The following is a 24,153-nucleotide window of genomic DNA, read 5'->3' as shown; positions in this document are numbered from 1 at the left end:
GTCCAACTCCATATTTATGTCTTAGTAACCTTTATCTTCCCACCATGCTGTAGCCACACTGGCTTCCTTTATGTTCCTGAAATACCTGGAAGGCAATTCCTGCCTCAAGTCCTTTGTCTGCTGCCAGCTTTCTCTTTTTCAGGCTTTGCCAATGGCAAGTTGTTCTTATCATTCAGGACTCAGTTCAATTACTGAGAGACATGACTAGCTGGATTTCCTAGGCGGACTAAGAACCCCTAAGCCTAGCTGGGAAGGTGACTGCATTCACCTCTGAACAAGGGGCTTGCAACTTAGCCCACACCCGACCAATCAGAGAGCTCACTAAAATGCTAATTAGGCAAAAACAGAAGGTAAAGAAACAGCCAATCATCTATTGCCTGAGAGCACAGCAAGAGGGACAAGGATCAGGATATAAACTCAGGCATTCAAGCCAGCAAGGGCAACCCCCTTTGGGTCCCCTCTCCTTATGTGGTAGCTCTGTCTTCACTCTATTTCACTTTATTAAATTTTGCAACTGCACTCTACTGGTCTGTGTTTTGTTACAGCTTGAGCTGAGCTTTCCCTCACCACCCACCAATGCTGTTTGCCGCGGTCGCAGACCCGTGGCTGATTTCCATGCCTCCGGATCTGGCAGGGTGGCTGATGTGCTCCTGATCCAGTGAGGCGCCCATTGCCACTCCCGATGGGGCTAAAGGCTTGCCATTGTTCCTGCATGGCTAAGTGCCTGGGTTCGTCCTAATCGAGCTGAACACTAGTCACTGGGTTCCACGGTTCTCTTCCGTCACCCATGGCTTCTAATAGAGCTACAACACTCACCTCATGGCCCAAGATTCCATTCCTTGGAATCTGTAAGGCCAAGAACCCCAGGTCGGAGAACACGAGGCTTGCCACCATTTTGGAAGTGGCCGCCGCCATCTTGGGAGCTCTGGGAGCAAGGACCTCCTGGTAACAATACCATCTTCTCAGAGAAGGCTTCCCAGGTAACCTGTCTTAAGGAGCACTTCATATCACATCACATCACGGTTTTACTTTCCCTTAAGCACTTTTCATTCTCAGAAATTATCTTGATAACCCAATTAGTTTACTCTTATCATTTGTTCCTCCCAACAAGAATATACATGGTATATGAATGAGGATTATATTATTCTTATCCGTCATTCTTACCTCGAGCACCCTGATTTGGTCCCTTCTCATAGTACGTAATCCTCCATATTTGTGGACTGCATGTATTGCTAACTGCTACTGAATTGCTCATAAAAGTGCTCCTTCAATAAAATTCTCTTTTATATGGTACGGACCAAGGTAGTGGCAATATCTAAATTGTGTGACTAGAGAATAAAACCAGGTACATATGATGGGGCAGAGATGAAGGCTGGCCAATGTACAATTCACTCCTCAGCAGGTGGTTTCCATATTTACACAATGGACTTGCAACATCGCCAACCAGTTTTGCTTATTATCTGTTTCTTGCACTTGACTGTGAGCACCATAAGGTTCCATATGGACTTTCAGTCCCTCCCTGTTTTGTCAGAGTGACTAAGGCATTGCTGGGTGTGAAGAAGCCCCTCGTAAATATATTTAGAATGAATGAGTGAAGGATAAACAGGAGGGCTTTGCTCATCAGTTGGATATAAACCATTGTCATCCTTCTCACTCTTACGCTCAATAACTGCTAAATTCAAACAGTGACAATTAGCTAAATGCTTCTCAGTTTGAACTTTTAACCATTTTCTTTGTACCTTTAATCCTTCTCTAGGTCCATGTAAGTGGAAAACTAGGCTATAAAACCAGGAGTAGACTATAAACTCCAGGAAGGGCAGCGATAACTTAACTGTTTTGCTTACTACTGTATCTCCGGCCTCTAGCACAGTGGTAGTAAATGCTACATAGGCAATTTTAATGAATGAACAATCATTGAAAAATGCCTCTTCTGGTAGATGTGGCCCAAAATCAAAGTGCTGACCTGGCTATAAAATCCCCAGAGTTCCCTTTCTGAAGAAACTACCTAAGTATAAAGTGGACTCATTTTCCTTTATTGACAAAAAGGGGCATATAAAAAAGCAAAAACACTAAAAATATCCCACAGAGCTGAAATGTAGACACTGTCCTGCAGTAAGTTCACTGGAAGTCTCTGAGAAGTCAACGATTCCATAGTGCTTTATTTAGAATTTATTATAATAAGCAACTATAAATTTCTTCTTATTTCCCCAATGAGTTGCAATGATCAACATTTCTAAAGTAGCCATTCATAAAAATTATTCATGGTGATTCTGCATTCAAAATGCACGCAAAGAATAAGATTTCACTTGGGGCAGACATACCCAGAAGTGATGACATGGGCTAAGCTTTTAAATGCTAATCTTATCTGTTCCCAAAGCATTGGTTGACTCTTATCTATCTGTCATCTTTTCTAAAGCAGGCAAAACAATGCTCATAAAACTGAATCCATTTCCAGACCTATTCCTACTTTGACCAAAACAAAACCAGCTACCTTTTCTTCAGGGTCACAGTGGCATAGTGTTGATGTTCCCCTATCATGCAACTTGTTTGCAAGAAACAGAAAGTCATGCCAGACTACTCAAGAGCTAATTCAATGAAACTTCATCCCTCCCCTAAAATAGGCTGCATCATCACATTTTCATGCTAATAATCATGACTAAGTGGCAAGCTCTTTTATTCCAATTGTTTATCATGAGATTCACAGAATTATACTTAGCATTCTCTCTAATACCATTATGATGTAGGAGGAGACTCTAAATTCATTAAGAAAGGAAGATGTAAAGGAAGATGTGACCGGACGTGGTGGCTCATGCCTGTAATCCCAGCACTTTGGGAGACCAAGGTGGGCAGAACACCTAAAGTCAGGAGTTCGAGACCAGCTTGGCCAACATGGTGAAACCCCATCTCTACTAAAAATACAAAAAATTAGCTGGGCATGGTGGCGGGCACTTGTAATCCCAGCTACTAGAGAGGCTGAGGCAGGAGAATTGCTTGAACCCGGGAGGCAGAGGTTACAGTGAGCCAAGATAGCCCCATTGCAATTCAGCCGGGACAACAACAGCAAAACTCCATTTCAAAAAAGAAAAAAAGAAAAGAAAAGAAAAAAGGATGTAGGACAGAAGCAAAGAAGGAGATGATTTTTTACAATGTATCAGGATAGGAGTACTGGCATCACACATCACACTTGTTATTGTTATCTTAAAAGATTCTAAACTAACAATTTTCTCAGTAAATGTAAGTTATTGTGTATTCTGAAATTCATCCTCACGGTAGACTTGGGAAGATTATTTTGCTTTCAAGTTTAAAACAAAAGAAGAATATAGAAAATGTACCTTAAGACCTCAAGTCTTGACTCTTAATAATGCTGGGAAAATACAGAAAGAAACTTTCTTCTTGGGGCAGGAAAGAGGGAGAGTAGGTAACCATTTCAAGATAATCCTTTGAGCTGCTTTTCAAAGCAGCTGCTTTGCTGAGGAATCAGAAGGGGATGGAAGAACTAATGTAAACAGGGAAACTGTTTGGATAGCAAAGAGATTTTCTCACCATATGCGAGAGAATAGGGATCTACTTCCTCAGGAAATAAAGAGAGGGCCTCGTGAGCAGTATATTTGCTAAATGAAATTTAAGATGTACTTCAGCTGCTGTATGTTTTAAGTGCCAAATCTGCATAAACCATTTTGTACATCTACTTCATTGCTCACTATTTGTGTGTTATCGCCTCTTCTTTATGGTCCTTTTTGGAGCTTTTCTTTGCAAATTAAGGCAGAATTTAGACTTATTCTTTGTGATATAATTATATAAAACTGGAAACATTTTATTGGTTTAAGAAATGTTAACTTTTCAGATCTACACCCAAAACCAAGAAACTTATCTGATTTAAAAAAAAAAAAAAAAGATCATGCTCCAAGGTTGCATCATTTTAAACACTTTAGAATTTTTAAAACTTGGCATCGAAGAGTATCCCCAAAATGATATATGTTTTTTAAAGTACACACAATCTCTGTAACATTATTTTAGAACACTATATTGTAAAGCAGTAGTATTACTGCCTTGAGTCACTAAGATAATGGCTTCTAACCACACATGAAATTTGAAAACATCACTTCTTGTTAATCCTTCTCCAACTTTCTTCCTCCACACTTAATCTCCATCTTATGTATTGAAACATTATTTTTGCTAAACTCCTTAACCATATTTGTCTTAAATACATAATTATCCTTCTAATAGAATCATCTGAACCCTCTCATATTGTCATATTTTTGTCTTTCAACCCCTTTTAGACAGACTATACACCTCAGTATCCAAAACTACACAACATCCTTTATTTGTGTATTGCACTGACTACCTATTAACCAGCACAAATTGTTAACAGAATTTTAAAGGAAGCATCTTGAGTGTGGGTGAGCTGGGAAGGAAGAATCCATTTACTATATTTGTAATAGGCTCATGAATTATTATGCATCAAAAAAAAATCTTGGCCGGGCACGCTGGCTCAGGCCTGTAATCCCAGCACTCTGGGAGGTTGAGGCGGGCGGATCATGAGATCAAAAGATCGAGACCATCCTGGCCAACATGATGAAACCTCATCCCTACTAAAAATACAAAAATTAGCCGGGTATGGTGGCACATGCCTGTAATCCCAGCTACTCAGGAGGCTGAGGCAGGAGAATCGCTTAAACCCCGGAGGCAGAGGTTGCAGTGAGCCGAGATCACACCACTGCACTCCAGCCTGGCGACAGAGCGAGACTCCATCTTAAAAAAAAAAAAAAACTCTAGGTAATAAAAGAAAATGACAACAGTACTAATACTAAGCAAGAAATTAGGAACAAACAGATCAGGTTTGATGACTGAGAGTTGTAAGATGCTGAGCAATTTGCTCAACCTTTGTGAGCTCACATTCCTCTTCTTCTATTAAATAGAATAATCACACTACCACCACCCTCACAGGTGGGGAGAATCAGGAGACATAAAGTAGGTAACAGATTTAGCTCAGGATCTGGCACAGGGAATAAACATTGGAAAGCAATATTTTTCATCCTTATCATCATCAACAATATTCTGCCCTAAAATCCTTTCTGGTTCTTATGTTTTCATATATCTGGCATTAGCGAGTTTCAACTGGTCCTTGTCATTCAGCCTATTGTGTTATTTCCTTAAGAATGGCAAGTCATTGCCTCACCTTCTCCTTTATTTACTTATTTATTTTTAATTTACCGTCTCCATTCTCTTCTACCACCCCAAGTGGCTCATTTATCATTTCTCTTTCTGAGGAAAATTATGTTTGAACAATGTATGTATGTTTATCCAGGACAGTGTTACATGCACAGTTTCATGTGTCGGCTGAGGTCAGCAGGCACAAAATTATCAAATGTCTAGATCCATTCTTAGAATGCTGATAGGTGGATGCTGTCCCTTAAAGAGACATCTGGGATTAAATTCATAGTTTAGTTCAGAAAACCTTTATCAGTATTTTGGCACTGTGCCAGTAGCTAGGGATACCAGTGTTAGACAACTTAGCAAGGTAAGTAAAAAAGTAACTTTAATATAATGTGGTAAGTGATATGATTTTTTTTTTTTAATGCTATAAGAGCTCAGGGTAAGAACAACGTAGTAGGGAGTGGGGCTGGGGAAGAAAAGCAAACAAAAGTCAGGGAGGACTTCCTGTAGGAGAGACCATCAAAGCTACCCAAATGAGAGGCCCTCGGGACCTTGGAGACCAAGTGCAGCAATATAGGTATGTCATTGTACATAGTTAGGTGACGCTGGAATGAAACTTACCACTCAGGGAGTGGTGGAGATAAGCAACAGCCAAACCACAGAGGACCTTGTATAGCGTGCTGAGGGTTTGGACTTTATCCTGAGGGTAATGTAAAGTCGGTAGAGGATTTTAGCCAGGGTAATGACACAGACTTCTGTTAATAACTCTAGATTGTGTGCATTAGAGAGAACCTTTAAAATTATAGGATCTACCCCCCACATTTTGATGGCTAACAAGATGGACATCCTGAAAGCCTCATAGAAATACAGTACTACATACATGAATTTAGGATATGGATCTCCTGTGCTGTCAGCAAGTTCTTCTTCTGACTTTCCTGTACTACCCCTCAAATGGTAGGACACAAATCATCAGGGAAAAGTGCAAAAGGAATTCCTTGTTAAATCTAATTCCGTTTCTAAGCAATTCACAAAAATAACACTTGTCAATGTTTCTACTACATTCTCCTTTGGGCCTTAAAAGCGAGGACTTTAATATATATATACTTTTTTTTCTTTTTCAATATCTAAAAGAGATTTTTGCATTTTAGTCTTGGTTCAAACTGTTGTGTTAGATCCCATTGTGAACTGAACCCAAAATTACTTCCCACATTTCTGGCTTGCTAAATTACTCACTGTGGTATCCATAATCAAAGATTCAATCAATAAACTTCCAGAAAACCTTTGGAAACAAACTTTGGATTACAAAAGAGTTAGAAAACAGGAGCTGTTTTCTCTCTTTCACAAGTGTTTTGAACAAATCAGCACTCCATCAAAAAGAACATAACAGTTTAATGTTCTGTCAAAGAATGGAATGCTTGTTTACCTGAAGTAATGGACTGATAAAAGTAACTTGCGTCTGTCTTGATTGATACAAAACTTACTCAAAGATGCATCTGGACAACCAAGCCCTTAAACTAAACAGAACCACTGACAAGAAAATAAAACCTGAATTCATAAAGGAAACATTTCCAAACTGTTGATTCTATACAGTTATTAAATTCAACACATGCAAAAAAAAGTAAAATAAAATAAAAACAACAAATAAACAACCTTCGAATGCAAAACTGCATTTTATTTGAAAGGAGTTAACATTTACCGAGGTTTTCTGGTACCTGTCCTGGTGCCCTTCTTACACATTAGCTCATTTAATCCTCACAGCCACCTTAGGAGTTAGACATTATTATAAACCTCATTTTACAAGTGAGAAAATCAGAATGTTATCAGAAGACTCAAGTGACTCAAAGTCATACAGTTTGAAGAGATGATTCCAGATTTATGAGTCTCCAAAGCTATTCATGATCATACTATACAAAAAGTAATTTGAGGCTCATTTTAGAAGCCATTAATAAACTAAAGTTTTCGTGTATTTGGAAACTTTAAATTTTTTATTGCTCAAGGCTGAGAACAATACAACAACACTAGGCCTCTCAATGGACAGTATAGTATGTAGAACACTGCTCAATTAATTACTCTCTTGACTTTCACAAGTTGTGAGGTCACCAACATGTGTCAACATCCTTACAGACACAGAGCAGACAGTCTAATACATACTGATGTGTCTGCTGGCATAATCCATTCCCTAAAGCTTACAGATACAGTTTACTGAGTATCACTTCTGGGTCAGACAATTTCCACATATTATCTCATTCATTTATTTATTTTTATTTTTTTATTTATAATTTATTTTTTTGAGACAAGGTCTCACTATGTTGCCCAGGCTATTCTTGAATTCCTGGGCTCAAGCAATCCTCCTGCCTCCGTCTTCCAAAGTGTTTGGATTGCAGGCATATGCCCCCCTGCCCAGACTATAATCTAATTTAATTATTGTGTTCTTCCAACTATGTACTATTACCCCTAAGACCGCATTACACCAATGAGGATATTGGGGACTAAGGGAAGGAAATAAATATCAGGCTGTAATCATAATAGTAGAGATAAGATTTAAACCTCATTCTGTCTAACTCCAAACCCCATGCTTCTTCCAGTCTGCACAAGGCCAATGAGCCAAACACTTTGAGAAATATAATTTACTACTTAAAAGTAGAGCAGGAAAAAGTGTTAATTCTGAAAAACATTGTTTTCTAATAGTACAATTATTGGAGTGATTGTGATTTGTGATTACAAATTAGGTATATAACATTATTTCTAGGTTTTAAAAAAAAGGAAGGGAAAGAACAAGGAAAGAAGGGAGAAAAAAAAGAGGAAGCAATAGAAGGAAGCTGCAAAGTACTATTCTTCCATTTTACAGAAGGTTAAGAGAAGGTTAAGGAAAGATAAATAAATAGCCTAAGATCCCATGTCAAGCTAGAGTCAAGAGCCAGAGGTAAAATCTATGTGCTTTTCACACAAAAGCCATGTTATTTCCATTGTCTTTTGACAAGTGGCTATATTTTTATGGATGCTGAAAATGACCTCACTCATATAGGGAAAAGTAGGAAATCACTCACTTATTCAAAATAGGAATGACTCATGTTCTGTTCCCCTAATTCCAGGTAAAGCAAAGAGCTTGGGAATGCGAGCTCTGAATCCAAATCTGGTTCACAAGCCAGCCACCACATATTGGTGCTGTGATCTTGGGCACATGATAGAAAGAAGTAACTTTGGTCTAGGTAAACTCTTTTGTGATTCTAAATATACGCATTTTTTCTTTTTCTGTTTTTGTTTTTAAAAAAGAATAAAAACAGCTACGTTACTCAGGACACAAGTGAATTTGAGGCTGGAATTACTTGGATAAATTGCTTCAACTTTCCCTTTCACTCTGGTAGTGGAGATTTTGCAGTTAAAGTCACTTTCCTGAAGAAAGGAGTCATCACTGTTGATAAGCATTACATTACCATTTGTTTAATGGTAATAGCAAGAGTAAATGTTTATTTAGTATTTTCTTGGTGTCCAGCACTGGACTAAGTGCTTTTTTGTGGATTATTTCATTTTATCCTTATAACCACCTATGAGAAATATACCGTTGCTCATTCTGTTTGGCAGATGGGGAAATTGAAGCTAAGAGATTTTCGTTCTTAGGCAACCAAAGCAGACCATCTGACTGCAGAGTTTGGTTAAGTACATCTCTGTTCTGTGGTCTCCTTCACCTGCGTTGAGATGATGCCAGGACTTTTTAGCCAACACTTTCATTTGTACTAAACTGCTATTGAGTAAGTTACAAGGTGATGCTGCTGATAAGGATGTGCTGACAATCACCCAAACCTGCGATATTAATGCAGAAAATATTGGGGTTTTTTACTATTAATGCAGTTGGATTGATAAGAAATGAACAAAACAAAGGCCACAATATAAAAGGCTGGTAGCTTTAAAACCCAGACATAAGCGACATTATTATCAAATAGTTTTCTAATATGATCGCAGACATTTAAAACCATCTTCCAAAACAGCATGTAAAGAGGGTCAGAGCAAATTGATAAAAGTAATTTCTGAAGTAGCTTTCCATTCCAAGAAGTTATTCTGAAACACAACTTTAAAATATTTTAAAATCTGCCCTCTGCCAACAAAGTACCACTTTATTTGAAGGACAGAAAGCTTTCTGGCAATGAAGTAATTCCTAATTCCATAAAGTAAGAGGACATCTTTAGAGTTTACAATGAGCTTCCCTCACAACAGTCCGATGAGTCAGGCAAGGGGTTTCCTTTGACTGCTGGGGAGATGGGTGGGAGAGCCTGATGAGGAAACCCAAGCTCCCTGACTTGTGGGAGTGTTGCTCATATACAACCATTTACACTTCTGGTAAGTACTGAGGAGTGTGGGGTCAGAAGCAACACATCACTCAACCAGAGGACTCGGCTTTGCCTGCTCTCAGTCTTTCTGGTGTAAGATCAAAATGCATCTTCATCTCCACACATAAATTTGAAAAAACAAAAAAACAAAGAAGTTCAAGCCTTACAGTTTGTATGTGTATGCATGAGTGTCTATATTGGTGCATTATATTGTAGTGATTAGAAGGAATCTGGCCTTTAGATTTAAATAGGCTCGGCTTCAAATCCAAGCTCTTCCACTTACTTGCACTTTTTAAATGCTCATTTTGGGCAAGTTTTCGTAATCTCTCTGAACTTCAGGGTTTTTTTTTTTCTTTGTTGAAAAAATGATGCCAAATAATAATATGTACTTTACAACATTTTGCTACAATCAAATGAGATACACTTGTGCAGTTTGTGGCATGGTGCTTCACCCATGGGGAGTAATTCACAGTTATTAATTATTAATTTGTCTTAATATTTCCTTATTTGGTAAGCTCTTCTTTTACTTCTTAAACAGCTTGTCTTTGGCCTACTTTGTATAGCTATTTCCTTTGAACAGAAAGGGAAGAAAAGTAAAGGAGATAAAATTGGGAAAACTTTAAAAAATTTGCTAAGGGTGTTTATGAGTGTTAAATAAGATAGATAATGTATAAAAAAGAGAGTTAAGCTATTAGTCTTTAAGGATTGGTTTTCATTTTTTTTTATTTATGAAAGTCCTATAGCCAAAGCCAGGAATTACTAACACCGAAGTTATGTCTTACAGCATACAGATTTGTATAATGCTCTGTGTGATTTACTATTCTTTTAGAGAAGGAAACGATGACCTATTAAGTAAGTGCCAGTTGCTGTGATGTTAGACAGTCCATCTCTTTTAATTATCACATCAATACTACTCCTAGGTGGTTACTTCTGTGCCCATTTTAAATACTGAGAAAGTGAAGTTCAAAGAGAAAAACTTACTGGGGCTGGTAAGTGGCAGAACCAATACTATATTTGATCTATACCCATTCAAACCTTTGCTTTTCTCTCAGGTCATCTCCAGTTTCACTAAGTAAATGATGTTACACATTCACTGAAAATGCTGTAAAACAGCGAACAAAGTAGCTTTGCCAGCCATGCACCAAACACATTTGTGTGTATAATAGACCTAGCACACTTGTTAAAATTTTGCCATTAAAAAAAAAGGCTTTTAAAAAATGTATCGGTATCTAACAACCTGAATTAGGTCTCCATTCATTTCACAACATTCCAAGTGTATTTACTGAGCAGCTGGCAGGAGCCACTCTTTGAGGCAACTGCAATCATGAAATTTTTGTTGTCCAAATTCTATTACTGGCAGCCGTTTTGAATATCTGAGTTGCATCTGTTTTTGATTCAATGTTCATATAAACAGAATACATATCTTTGAGGTATTAAGCTACACTAATGTGCTGTGGTTAATGCCAGCTGAGTCTCTTTTGCAATAAACACCTGGGACTGGCAGGAGAGAGACCTTGTCTTACTTTCCCTATCTGTGAAATGGGGTTTTAAAAAATAATAACTACCTCTCACCGGAAAAGTGCTATGAATTAATTAATCTTGGAACTGTTTTCTACTAAGTGGCCATTTTGGCACGATCTATTATCAGGATGGTTTGATTTTATAATACAATGATAGAAGCTATTTAAAATGGCTACACATTTAAATGCCAAACACTTGACACATAGCACAGTAAATTTCATCTCTTCAAGTTGAATCATTATGTGTGACATTTGTACAGAAGTGCAAACAATAAATGGTCAAATCAGTCTTGGATTTAAAAGTCTAATTACTGAAAAATATAAATAAATAAATGCAAAGTACTTAGAACAGGTCCTTACACTGTGAGCATTATATAAGGATTTGCTAGTATTATTAGAAGCTACTTATAATTTTAAATTAAAATTCTCTACAGTCAAATGTGTATCTGTATATGAAATAAATCAAGCAAGCTTAATGCCTATATATATATTCTTTTCTTAAACACTCTAGTTTCAAATAAAAAAAAAAGGTACATTATTTTTCAAGTATTATTAAAGCATAGAGTACTGTGGCTTCAGTACATTACAAACAGGAATTAAAGTTTTAAAAACACTTTTCTGGTCAGGGGCTAAGAATAAATATAATCACGTACATATATATATACATATATATAATTTGTTACAAAGATAGTGGAAGAATTATGTAAGCCCTATTTTGTAGTTCAGTGCTTTTCTACATAGAATTAATGTCATCCAAATAGTAAAAACATTATGCTAATAACTTCCTCTGCATTTTTCATGAGTGTTGCCTAATCCCTTTATTATCCCCTCATTTTGTTTAGTTCCCACTTTGGACCACCTGGAATTAGAAAGCACCAGCCATTCTCCTGTACTGTGATAATGTATCTTTCAAACAGCAGAATGACATATGTGTTAAGGTCAGTCCTCTGACTAACACAGCACATCAAAGATTTCTGACTAGGGCCCACTGAATACAGCAGTTTTCTAAAGTTGCCAGAAATCCAAACGAAAGCAATCACAGAGCTTTTGGTTGTTCATCAAAAAAGGAAATCCCTAATGTGTTAACTATTTCAGAAGCATTAAATTGTACTTTTACACGAACCATAAATAATGATGTATGACTGCTCAGTATGACTGCTGAGGTCTGTTTTGCAATCCTTGGGTTTTCTAGATCATATTAGAAACAATTTTATATGAAAACATCTCTACCCTCCCTTCTCCCCACTCCTCCATCTCAAGTTCTGCAGTGAATATAAATTTTAACAGCCAGTACATCCATATGGATACCACATCCCAGGAGGGTGACAAGGCCTTTATAACAAAGCACGCTTTCTCTGTCACACTCTTCTTGGAAGTCAAGGAATCTGTGTGTTTTCCCAAGGCAGTTGTTTGGGAGGGCACTGAGAAAGGAACTCCAAGTAAACGGTAGAAAACTCAGCACTGTAGGGCCCTAAGAGGTTCCTTCGCAACAGACCACCGCTATTCAGTTGTATTCCTCAGAGGCAACCTGGTTCACTGCCACTCAAATACTCACATTTAGGTGAAACAAGCCAATAATGAGATGCGATTCAGCCCTGGAGGAGAGGGAAGACACTGAAAGGTCCTCTGCTTTAGGGATTTTATGTCAAGGTGAAAAAGAGGGAAAAGTTCTAAGCACTCACCGGGCTTACGTTCAGCAGATGAACTTTTGCTCCTGAAAAAGCAACACATATGAGCGTACAAGACAAACACAACACCCCCCCTCCAAGCTGTGCTCTTTCCTCCCAGGTTTGCACAGGGATGCAGTTATGCAGTGGGGATGCCCCTTCTGCAAAGGTGAACAAGGCTTGCTTTTTCGAGTGAGCACTGATGAGTTTGCAGTGGTCCTTTCATGTCCTTTTACATGGTCACCCCAAAGAGCAAAGGCATTCTTTGTGAGCAACAGACAAATTTTGAGCTGCTGTCTGTGTACCTGGAACACAGAAAAGGCTACCTAATTGGCCTGCTCCCTCCCAATTTACCATGTTCTAATCAGCAGCACTCAAGAGCTCCGGGACAACAGCTACAGGCACAAAGTCAAGTGCTGAATTCCTGCATCCAAATATACTAATGATAGCCATTGCTCCTTTTTGTTGTTGTTGTTAATTTTCTAGACTATTGCCTCAATTCTAAACTTCGTTTTAGTGAATAGCTCAGTGGGTAATACCAGTGATTAGAGAAGAGCATTATCTTCATTGTTATGGCCCTGTTTTCTGAGAAATGTGTGTTCTCCTAGCTGGAGGAGGGTCCAGCTGATCTCGGAATATTTTCATGTCAACAAGAAAAGACTGCCATAGCTTCTGACTCCAAAAAACAAAAGGCTGCTGTTGCTGCTAGCTACTGGGTTTGCTCCAGCTCAGGTAAGCAAGCAAGGATGGTACTGGACCCAGACAAAAGCCAGCTAGGGAGAGACTTGGCATAGTATCATCTGCAGGAACCGCCTTTCCCTGAGGCTCCCTCCTCTTTCCACCTCTGTGTCTCCAGTTGCAGCCTCTCATCTTCACTATCTTCTCAGGATTAACTCTTGGGCATGATTCAGAGATGCTAAGACTGGGAGACTAGCCCAAGGTCACACACCTTGAGGCAGAGCAAAGGGTAGGATCAGTTCCTCTGATTCTCCCCTCAGGGCTCTTTCTATTACATCATCAGATCCCTTCTTGGTTTTCTTTCTCCATTTCAACTCCATGCACGTAGGTACTGGAAGTTAAATGGACAGAAAAAACAGGCAAATACAGGGAAGCATTCCCCCTTTGTAAGCTTATCTCCTCTGGTTAGCTGACTTTGTCTTAGAATTCTTTTTCATAGAACTTAAAAATTTAGAAGAGAGAAAGTAAAGATCCTCTTTAACTATGGATTTTGCTAAAACAGGAAAGTGTAAATACCATTCTTTCCATACAGAAATATCAAGTAGTAGGTGAAATGGATAAAAGTAGAACAGTCTAAATTTAAATCTCCTTCATTTCTATCCATTGGCTTATTCATAATCATAAAACAATGGTTATAATGTGTATTAACACTGAAGCAATGGCTACATAAATCTGAGAACTGAAGGAAGCTTAAATGCCATCTGGTTCAAATCTCTATTTTACTAGTACTTTAGAAATAGAGAATTTTAGAACCAGAAGGCACTTAGAAATCACCTAGTCTCACTTACTCATTTTACAGTTGAGCAAACTAAGATCTGGAGTTCAAATAATTTCCCAAATTACTACTACTTAGTATCCAGGTTAATAAAAGAAATCAGTCTCCTAATACCCAAGCCAAAGGGGCAGCCTAGAAAAATAGTAAAATGTAGCCAAAGGACAAAGACAGGTAATAAAGAACAGTCTTCCTTTAGATGGCACACATTATTATTTTAAAGAAAGAACCATGAGCCTCAACTATGAGAAAATCACTCCCCCACCTCTTTTTTCTATAGAGAAAGAAATAGGTAGAGATGGGATCATGACAATTCTCTTAAACTCCCAGCCCCTGTAAATAGTTTTTAGTATACTCGTAATTAAGTGAAAAGGCAAACACATCTTGCTGCATCTATAAATCAGAAAGGCTACAGTCAATGGTTTCTACAAAACAGAGCCTATAAAAAACCAACCCTGAGAGTAGCATATATTATAAAAGTATCTTGGTGTTCCCTCAATTTGTTTTGTAAATTGTTCTGGCTACACATATGACTAAAACCAAGAACAGTCTCTTGCAGCTGCTCATGATTTATCTGCTAGAAAGAAAGATAAAAGATCACTCCTCAGAGATTTATATCCAAATGTCTTGCCCTAATTTACAAAAGGGAACATTAAGATAATCCAGAAAAGAAAAAAATAAAAGTCCCAAACTAGCATAATGAAAAAAAAAGTCACTGCACGTTGCCTGGTAAAGACAACAAAGACACCCGACAGAAACGAATGCATGGTCTCACTCAGAAAAGCAAGTGCGAGAACATTAGGGATGGGAAACTGACCAAGTCTCTTTGTCCAAAATAAAATAAAATAAAACAAAATAATTCCTTAGAATCATAGAAGGAGAACTTAGAAAGCAAGAATGTAGAAACATGAAACTGAGTCAGCGATAATGATAATATTTCCATTTTCCATTTGTATTTTCTACTCTAATTATCTCATTCATTTGCACTTTAAAAGAAAAACCTTCAAAAACGTAGCACCTCTTATACCCACATATCACCTTTGTCTTCACATATTCCTGGATTGATGTGTGTTAAGTATAGTCTATAATGAAGATATTAGCCTATTAATATAGATATTAGTCTATCATGGGAGTCACCAAATCGACAGATGTAGATTTAGGAAAACTTGGTCTCTGTGCTTGGTTCATTAGGCATCATTTAACTGCAATAAGTCAGTTTTTCTCTCGCTTGTAAAAGGAGGCCAGCAGGCACTCTCTTCTGAGGAACAGTAAATTCAAACTGTACATATAGTAAGCTACCATGCTGGTATAAAGACACATATAAAATTTCATTTAGTCCATAAAGCCATCATGTGAGAAAAATCTTTATAACTTTTATTATCATCACACAGATTACAAAAAACAAAAGTCCCCAAAAGTTTAACAAACATTTGCCTAAGGTCATTTGTCTCATGAGTAGTACAACAGGAATTAGAATCTAAGTCTTCAGAAGCTAGAGCCTAGAATCCTTCCATCAACCATATTGTAGGTGTTTCTCAGACATGGAAAGCGAAGGCCACACGTAGTGGGATTTGCCAATCCATGTAAAAAACCTCCAATATCCAGACTTGCTATTTGAGTGGGAAACTTTTATGTGATTTATGGTGATAGAAACATTTCAATCACCTATTATTAAAGAACAAATGTGACCCAGAATTTGCTCTCTTCAAATCAGCGGTTTGATGTAAATAAAATTTAGCAATTTTAATTGGTTTGGCCCAGGCTTTCAGATTTCCATATGGTTATTTTCCTTGTTTTATGTTAAATGTAATCAACTTAGCACTTAGGTTTTAAAGTCTTGGCAGAATGTATCAATTAAAAGCTACATAAATTAGAATTATTCAAAGCATACATTCCAAATTGAGTGATCTTAAGGACAAGACTAAAAAAATGCTCTTTTCATAAATATGTTAATTTTCTTCTACAAAGTAAACTTGCATCGTCACCCACATGACAAACTTCATGCAGACATAAAAGAGAGATTTTCTTTGGAGTAGTGAAAACTAGCATTCTATTTGCTTATTCTCTGGGAGTTAGTATGCCTAAAATGGCCTTTTTACATTGTTTGCAAGATCAATCTTTCTTATCTCAGTATTTCTGAAATTGACAGCAGTTATGACACTTCTTACAAACCATCCCCAAACTAAAACGTAAGCAGAACATTGATAAATGTAACACCAGGTACGTTAAGCTGATGGTACTTTTAACCAAATCTTAATCAGTGTTGCAAAATATGGTGCCTTGATTGTAGTCTAAAATGGTGTATCAGAATATTATGTTTAAAAAATAGTTACACATTGAAAGAGACATTTTTCTAAGCCCAAGCCACAATTACCTCTAGAAACTGTAAAACCACACAATCTGAATAAAATCAAACAGAAATCTGAAAAACTCAAAAGACATTCATTTCTGTAGAACTGTGATTAAATGTATTGTCACAATTGCTCCTCATGGCTATTGCCTGTGTCATTATATTCAAAATACTGAAGTGAACCACACATGCTAAATGAATGAATCATTCATCAAACCCCAAGTGGTTGTTGATGGAATTTTCACACTTATTTAGCTTGACTGAAAGGCCAGAATACCTGGAGCCTCCATGATTCTTGCAGAGCTGTGTGATTCAAATTAAAGTCCATTTTAAAATATTAAGTTTTTTTTTATATGTAGGAGAGTACAGAACCAGCTGCTTTATAATAGAACCATGGTATTGATGCCATGTTTATAAATGACTATTTAGTAAATATTAATACATACTCTTCCCTGGTGAGGATAACATTAGATTCAGAACAATCGATCCTACTTCTTAGTTTACAATTTACGTAGGCTACTTTCTATCCATGCAGCATTGCACAGAAAATGTCTTTTTAACTTTGGATTAGAAAATTTAACAACATGAAAGAAGATCTAATCCCCGCCCCCCATGTCTGCAGATTATTTTATTGATTTTGGGCTATTTCCAGTGTCCCCATTTTCAGTGACTGTGGAATTGCTAGAAGTATTCTTAAAGAAAACCTTGAAGGTCATTAGATCCTAGGCAATGAATGCCTTCATTCAACAAGGGCACTGCCCTCCTTTGCCTGCAAGGCGTTTAACATCAGTAAGATCCCCCAAAGGGCCTGCACTTTAACTTGTGTGATGTGTGACCGAACAGGTCACATATCTAAAATACTTAGCTTTCTCAAATGTCTCTGGTCGGCAGCACTGAGTCACTTAATGCCACAGCCACAATGTTTCAGAATAGATTGACCTCTTTCTAGTTTTCAATGGAATTATTCCATGTAATCCGATTTACACAGCCATTTAATCAAAGCGAGAAAGGAGATTACAGAGCTCACATTTGTTTTGCAAAGCAGGGGTGCAAGGATCTTCAATCCTACTGCCTCTCAGAGTGTCTTGATAGTACATCCCCTGGCTTTGAAGTGTTGGACATTAACCTTATCTGTCTCCTGTGTTCTTCTTTAAATAGGAAGGTTTAGGCTCTTTTCCTGAACTAGGAGGTAGCAGCTTCTTCCCCCAGATCTCACCACTACCATTCATGGGAGCAGATGCTACTACAAAAAGGAATAGGTCTCTACCCTTCTTGTAATTCCGCTGAAAGCTCGTCTAAATCAAGAGATTACAATAAAACTTTTCTTTTGCAAGCATCTGTAACATTTGCATTTCGACAGCACTCTGTGGTGATTCCAGGTGTGGCGCTCAATGCCTTGCCTGAAAGCTAACCAGCTTGCAAGAGAGGGGAGAGGCACATCGCTTCTTTTCTCTTAGAGAGTGCTCTAGAGACTACGTAAGCCTCTTTCAGCCAGGCAATGTCCCTTTTCCCTGCCTTTTACCACATCGGTACAAGGGGCTAGAGTCTTGCAACTTTCTTCCCAACGTGTACATTTGCAGGCCTAGATATCTGTTTAAAACATGATGCTAAGCAGGCCATTTGATAAAGCATTTTGAGCACATTGATGCCTTCAACCTAAACCAACGATGTGTACAAACACCCCGATTTCCTTTTTCCCCACCATTTCCACCCCTTCCACACATTTCAGGAACTGCAATCTCCGACAGAACCTCTGGGGGGTGAAAGGGCAACCCTTACCCAACCCGCGGCAGACAACACATAACAATTTCTAAGGGGGAGAAGTGAGAGGAGGTAAGAATCAACAATGGTGAAGAGAACTGTGGATAGGGGGCACCGTGGCGGCCCTTTCTAAAGGACGAACCAGGTATTTTCTTAAAAAAAAAAAAAAAAAAAAAAAAAAAAAAAAAAAACACTAAAAAAAAATCTAATTGTCCCCCGGGGCAGCGCTTTACCCACAGTGCTTTATGTATAACGCAGAATTTAGCAGCACTAGGAATTATCTCAATCACTATCATTTAGAGGTGCCTATTTTATAAAGAGCCTTTATCCCTGCTGCAATGGGAAAAGGTGCATGCATTGTGGAGGTACTACAGCTCTTTAGAGCCCATACAGAGCCGCAAACTAGGCAGACACCGCCGAGAGCCAAGTTTCCCGGGCGGGCCGGGCAGGTTCCCGCCCCGCCGAGAGCTGCCGCTTAGGAGCTCCCCGTTGGCTTCGCTCCCCCGGCTCCACCCGCGTCCGTGCCGCTCCCGGTGACCGGCGCCCACCTCGGGGCTACGCAAATAAATCTGAGAGAGAGAGCCAGCGAGGGTGGCGCGTGGGGTGCTGTTTCATAATCTCCCAGAAGCCACGGGAAAACCGTCTCCTATGCAAAGACATGCTTTCCCGTGATAACTTAAAATTCCACGGCCCAAAAGCCAATCTTTCCACCAGACGGGAATTGCGGTTTCCGACTGACAGCTCAAAACTTAACTGCGGAATCTCCAAACTTGACATCGGCTCCCTCTCAGCACTCCCAATCCTTTTCTCCCTGGCTCAGCGGGCTCGGGATCGTACACCACGCCGGCCTCCCCCTCACCCTCTTGGCTCACCCGGCAGGTACAGCCCTGCACGCCCCAGCTGCAGGTCCCAAGGCGCGCCGGCTTCCCCGGGGCACCGGGCACGATTTTTCTTGGCGAGCCTGGGAGCTCTTGGGCGCGCCCTACTCACTTGTGTTTTCTTCATAAGGAAAGGCAGCGCTGCGATCCAGCACAAGCAGTGGTGTGGCGACTCCGTTTAGCTGTTCTGGAGCTCCAGCATATTGCACGAACAGCGGCGGCAGATAGTCCACGCATTGGGTAGCCCGAGCGCAGCGCCCTCTCCACTGTCCGTGCTTCTTGCGGCGCTTCTAGTCTCGGCGCGAGGCGGCGAGCGAAGCCCGGCTGCTGAGCCGCCGGCGCTTTTATACAGTTCCCTCCCGCCTGCTCCGGACACGCCTCCTTCCCTTCCGGAGCCCCGGGTAGGCGAGAAGCAGGCAACGGCGCGGAGGGAAGAATCGGGAAGGCGGCCAGAGCACGGTAAATGGCCCAGAAGTTGGGCAGATTAGGCCAACCTCGCCCCCTCGCCTGGGGGCCCCGGACCTGCACCGGCGGGAGGCCGCGAAGGCGCGGGGACGCAGAGGTCGAAGCTTGGTACCCTGCAGCTACTGCTCGCGACGAGTCCCAGCTCACCCTCCCGGATCCGACGGGGCTCACCTGGCACGCCTGGGGACAGACGAAATAACCTCGTGCGCCAGAGAGGGCTCGGAGCTCCCTCTTTATAGAGTCGGAGAGGGAGAGGAGTCGGGGAGGTTCAGAGCAAAGAATTCACCCTGCCTGCCTTAGAGAAATAAAGTTTAATTGTGATCTGTAGTTAGGCCATTGTCCTATCACCTCTATTTAAAAAAAAAAAAAAAAAAAAAAAAACAATTACTTTAGTGAATGAATATTTAATAATTACAAGAATTGTCGACTCAAGGTTAAGTTTTGCGAGGGGAGATGCTTCATTCGGAATGGTTTGTTACTATGTCTTTGGAAATTAAGATTGAAAGAGAAGCGATAGATTATTAAACTACAGGTCACCAACACAGCAAAGCTTTGAAAGTTGTACTTTTTTGAACGGAAAGATAATGCCACCATAGTAATAATAGCTAACATCATTATGTGATTCACTTATTCATGTACCAGGTGCCAGACTTAGAACTTCGCATAGATTATCTCATTAAATTCTTTCATCAAATCTATTAGTATAGATCTTATTATTTTATTCCCATTTTATGGACGATTAAATACAAGGTTAATTTTCTTGACCAACCATATCTAGTTAATGGCAGAGCTCTAATTTAAACCTGGAGCTCCAGCTGTACAGTCTTAAAAAATACTTAAAACAAATATTTTATTGATTTTCCAAAATGTGTCTGTTTTTGTTTGTATAACTGGAGAACATTCCAAAGCATGTCATTAATTTTTTAAAAGAAAATATTAGCTGAACATTAACATCAGTGATCTTTAAAAGAAGGAATGATGTATGAGTTTAGGAATTAGTTATTTTAATAATAGAGTAGGATTCCAAATTTGCTTTAATTAGTTCAGGTGCATTTGTTAAACACGAATATGCCAAACCTGTAATCAGGGCGAAGCTTATTTATTTCACTCCGGATGTGCTGACCTCTGTGATTTCCCCAAATGTGGGAAACTTGACTGCATAATTTAGTGGGGGACTGCGTTCTCACTTTCGCAGGTTAGAAAAAATATGTATAGACAGCACATCAATCATGATTCCAAGTTGATAGTTGCTTAGAAAGATTTTTATACATTAGGTACTCTTAGTACAAATATATCAAATATCAAAATGAGCTGCTTAATTTGGATACTGAAGGCATTGCAAATGATTGTTTTCTTTCTCTTTAAGATTTTTTTTTATTTTGCATTTTTTAGATGGAGTCTCTCTCTGTCTTCCAGGCTGAAGTGCAATGACACAATCTCGGCTCACTGCAACCTTTGCCTCCCGGGTTCAAGCCATTCTCCGCCTTAGCCTCTCAAGTAGCTGGGATGACAGGCGCCCACCACCACGCCCAGGTAATTTTTTTGTAATTGTTTTTAGTAGAGATGGGGTTTCACAATGTTGGCCAGGCTGGTCTCGAACTCCTGACCTCAGGTGATCCGCCTGCCTCGGCCTTCCAAAATGCTGGGATTACAGGCATGAGTCACCGCGCCTGGCCTCTTTAAGATTATTTTAAAGTGTAACATTTTATTTTTTCTGCAGCTTTATTAAGTTATATTTGACAAAAATAGTATCTATTTACCATGTACAATGTGATGTTCTGCTTATGTATACATTGTGAAATTATTAAATCAGGCCAAATAACATATCCATCACCTCACATACTCATCATTTTTGGGAGATGAGAATATTTAACATCTACTCTTTGTAGTTTTGAAGTACCTCAGTATATTCAGGGGATTGATTCCTGGACCTTTCAGGTATACCAAAATCTGCATATATTCAAGACCCACAGTCAGCCCTGCAGAACCTGCCGACACAAAAGTCAGCCCTGCTTATACATGGGTTTTACATCTCTAGAATCCTGTATTTTCTATCTGAGTTTGAAAAAAAAAAATTGCATATAAGTAGGCCACACAATTCAAACCTGTGTTGTTCAAGGGTTAACTGTATACAGTACATTAACTGTAGTTATCATTGCTGTACAATAAATCTCCAAAACCTACTCATCCTGTCTAACTAAAACCGTGTACCCTTTTACCACCATTTTCCCCCCAAGGAAAAAAAAAAAATTAGTGTCAATATAAACTCACTTTAATGTATAACATTAAGTAAATAACAAGTAGTGCTAAAGGAGGACAGATATGACAAAAATAATCAAAATCGTATGAGAGTTACTGAAGCCTGTGAATCGTAGATCTAACCATACGGCTTTTATGAGACCAATAAGAAGGAATGGACTGATTCGTTGGACCAGGTTTAAAGAAACCAGGCAGTGTTCCTAACAGAAATTCAGTTCAATTTCTTTTCATTCAGCTCAGTAATACATGCTACGTTCATCTCCTGCAATGCATTCTCATTCTCCTCTCTGTTCCTCCCTCTTTCCGTTCTTTTCCCTCTTAGTTCTCTCTGTCTTCTCCCACCTCCACCATTCCCCAGTTCTAGCTTCATTGATATCACTGACTTTCTCATCCAGAACAGAAGTATCTTCTGCTTCCCTCATACTGCTGCATTACAATTTTGTTGTGTAGTAATGTTACTTGAAATTAAATCAAGAGAATGTCAAAGCAAATATCCAAGAGATTAGAAAGAGCTAATATGCAAATGAAAGATTTTGGGTAGGCTTATATGGAAGTCGCAAATGGGTCAGAATGACTGAGATCTCTCCTTAAGACTGGCTTTTGATAGGGGATGCAGGCCAGCATTCAGTTGATTGGCAGAAGAAAAACCAAGGAGTTACTTTAAACTGAACAAGAGGCAGGGCTATGTTCCAGGTAGATAGGAGGCATGGGGTATGTTTTCTTATGGAAATAGCAGGCTACCATTGTACAGCTCAGGGAGTTCAACATTTAACGCACTGGGTAGAAAGGTATTTCATAATTATCTAATTTTTCTTGAATACTTTCAATACTCTTTGTCAGTCATGCTATTATTGTTTAATCCAATTTTGAAAAGCTTTTTTCCTGAGCTTTATCATTTTTGTTGTTAAGAGGCAGGTGTAATTTACCAAATAAGTCTTATCTTGCTTTGTGCATATGAAATATCTCTTGTTCATTCACTATTTTGTGGATATCATCTTTTAGACACACATATTGTTGTCAATATTTTTCTTTTAAAAAATGGCTCTCACAAACTGAAACTTATTGCCTGACCAAGCCAGACCAGAGGCAGGCTCTCTGTATCTGTCTTTGGGTGACTGGAGGAGGGGGAAAAGGAGAAGAATGCTTTCTCTTTGATTATGAAATTTCCTCTGCTGAAAGCTCTTTGGTGGCTTGCCATTGCTCTTGGAATAAAGAAGTTAGCACCTTACCAAAGCCTTCAGGGCCTCCAGGATCTTGCCTCTCCCTCCCTCTCCAAGGTCAATTCATTACGTGATCCCCTTTTTCCAGGGTCAAGGCTCTTCTGTCCTCATAATTCTCACCTCAGACCATTTGCAAATACCCTTCTTTCTGCCTCCATTTGGACCACTTTGTTTCACCCTATCATTGCGCCTAGTAAGTACGCACTTGTCATTTAGGTCTCAACTCAGTATTCCCTATGTTTCCTTCCTCAGGGAGGCTTTCGCTGATCTCTTTGCTTTGGTCAATTCTCCTCTTATAAAGTCAAGCATGAACTACCTATTTTTTACAAAACAACTGTAGTTTTATATTTGTTTGACTATTTGGTTAAAGTCATTATGACTGCCCTTGCTCATTATTTTATTGTCAATATCTTTCACAGGGAAAAGAACAGAGTGAATCCCTTAAATATTGGTCAATTAGGTTGCTGTTGCCACATATAAGCCAGGAATTGGTCTAAGTCCTTAGTTTATATTCTGTCAATAACTTCTTATGACAATCACGTAAGACAGGTAATTTTAAACTTTTCTACTTGATAAATAAGGAAACAGGATCAAGGAAGTACAGTGATTTGCTCAAGATCCCTCAGTTGATAAGTGGGAAAACCATTATCTAACCTAGACATATGGACTATGGTTAGAAATTTTTTTGGGGGGGGAGTGGAGGAGGACAGAGTCTCACTCTTGTTGCCCAGTCTGGAGTGCAATGGCATGATCTTGGCTCATGCAACCTCCACCTCCCAGGTTCAAGTGATTCTCCTGCCTCAGCCTCCCGAGTAGCTGGGATTACAGGCGTGTGCCACCATGCCCAACTAATTTTTGTATTTTTAGTAGAGACGGGGTTTCTCCATGTTGGTCAGACTGGTCTCGAACTCCTGACCTCAGGTGATCTGCCCACCTCGGCCTCCCAAAGTGCTGGGATTACATGCGTGAGCCACCGTGCCTAGCTTGGACTTTTTTTTTTTTTTTTTTTTTTTAATTTGCTTAGCACACTTTTCTGTCATT

The 24,153-nt window shown here is 39.2% G+C and overlaps 1 protein-coding gene across 2 annotated transcripts in view; it reads right to left on the bottom strand.

Annotated features, from left to right (window-relative positions):
- Positions 1–19,489, bottom strand: part of LOC105483765 (KIT ligand) — an 87,649-nt gene extending 68,160 nt beyond the window's left edge. For both annotated transcript variants that reach the window (XM_011744739.2, XM_011744740.2), the window contains exon 1: positions 19,281–19,489. In XM_011744739.2, the coding sequence (XP_011743041.1) occupies positions 19,281–19,295 (15 nt within the window). In that variant the 5' untranslated portion in view covers positions 19,296–19,489. The remainder of the gene's footprint in view (positions 1–19,280) is intronic.
- Between the last annotated feature and the right edge of the window lie 4,664 nt (positions 19,490–24,153).

The sequence above is a fragment of the Macaca nemestrina genome, chromosome 10, assembly GCF_043159975.1.
Source record: "Macaca nemestrina isolate mMacNem1 chromosome 10, mMacNem.hap1, whole genome shotgun sequence".
Classification (NCBI taxonomy): Eukaryota; Metazoa; Chordata; class Mammalia; order Primates; family Cercopithecidae; genus Macaca; species Macaca nemestrina.
Note: the sequence above shows the minus strand (reverse complement) of the source record. Positions and strands in the feature narration are given on the sequence as shown.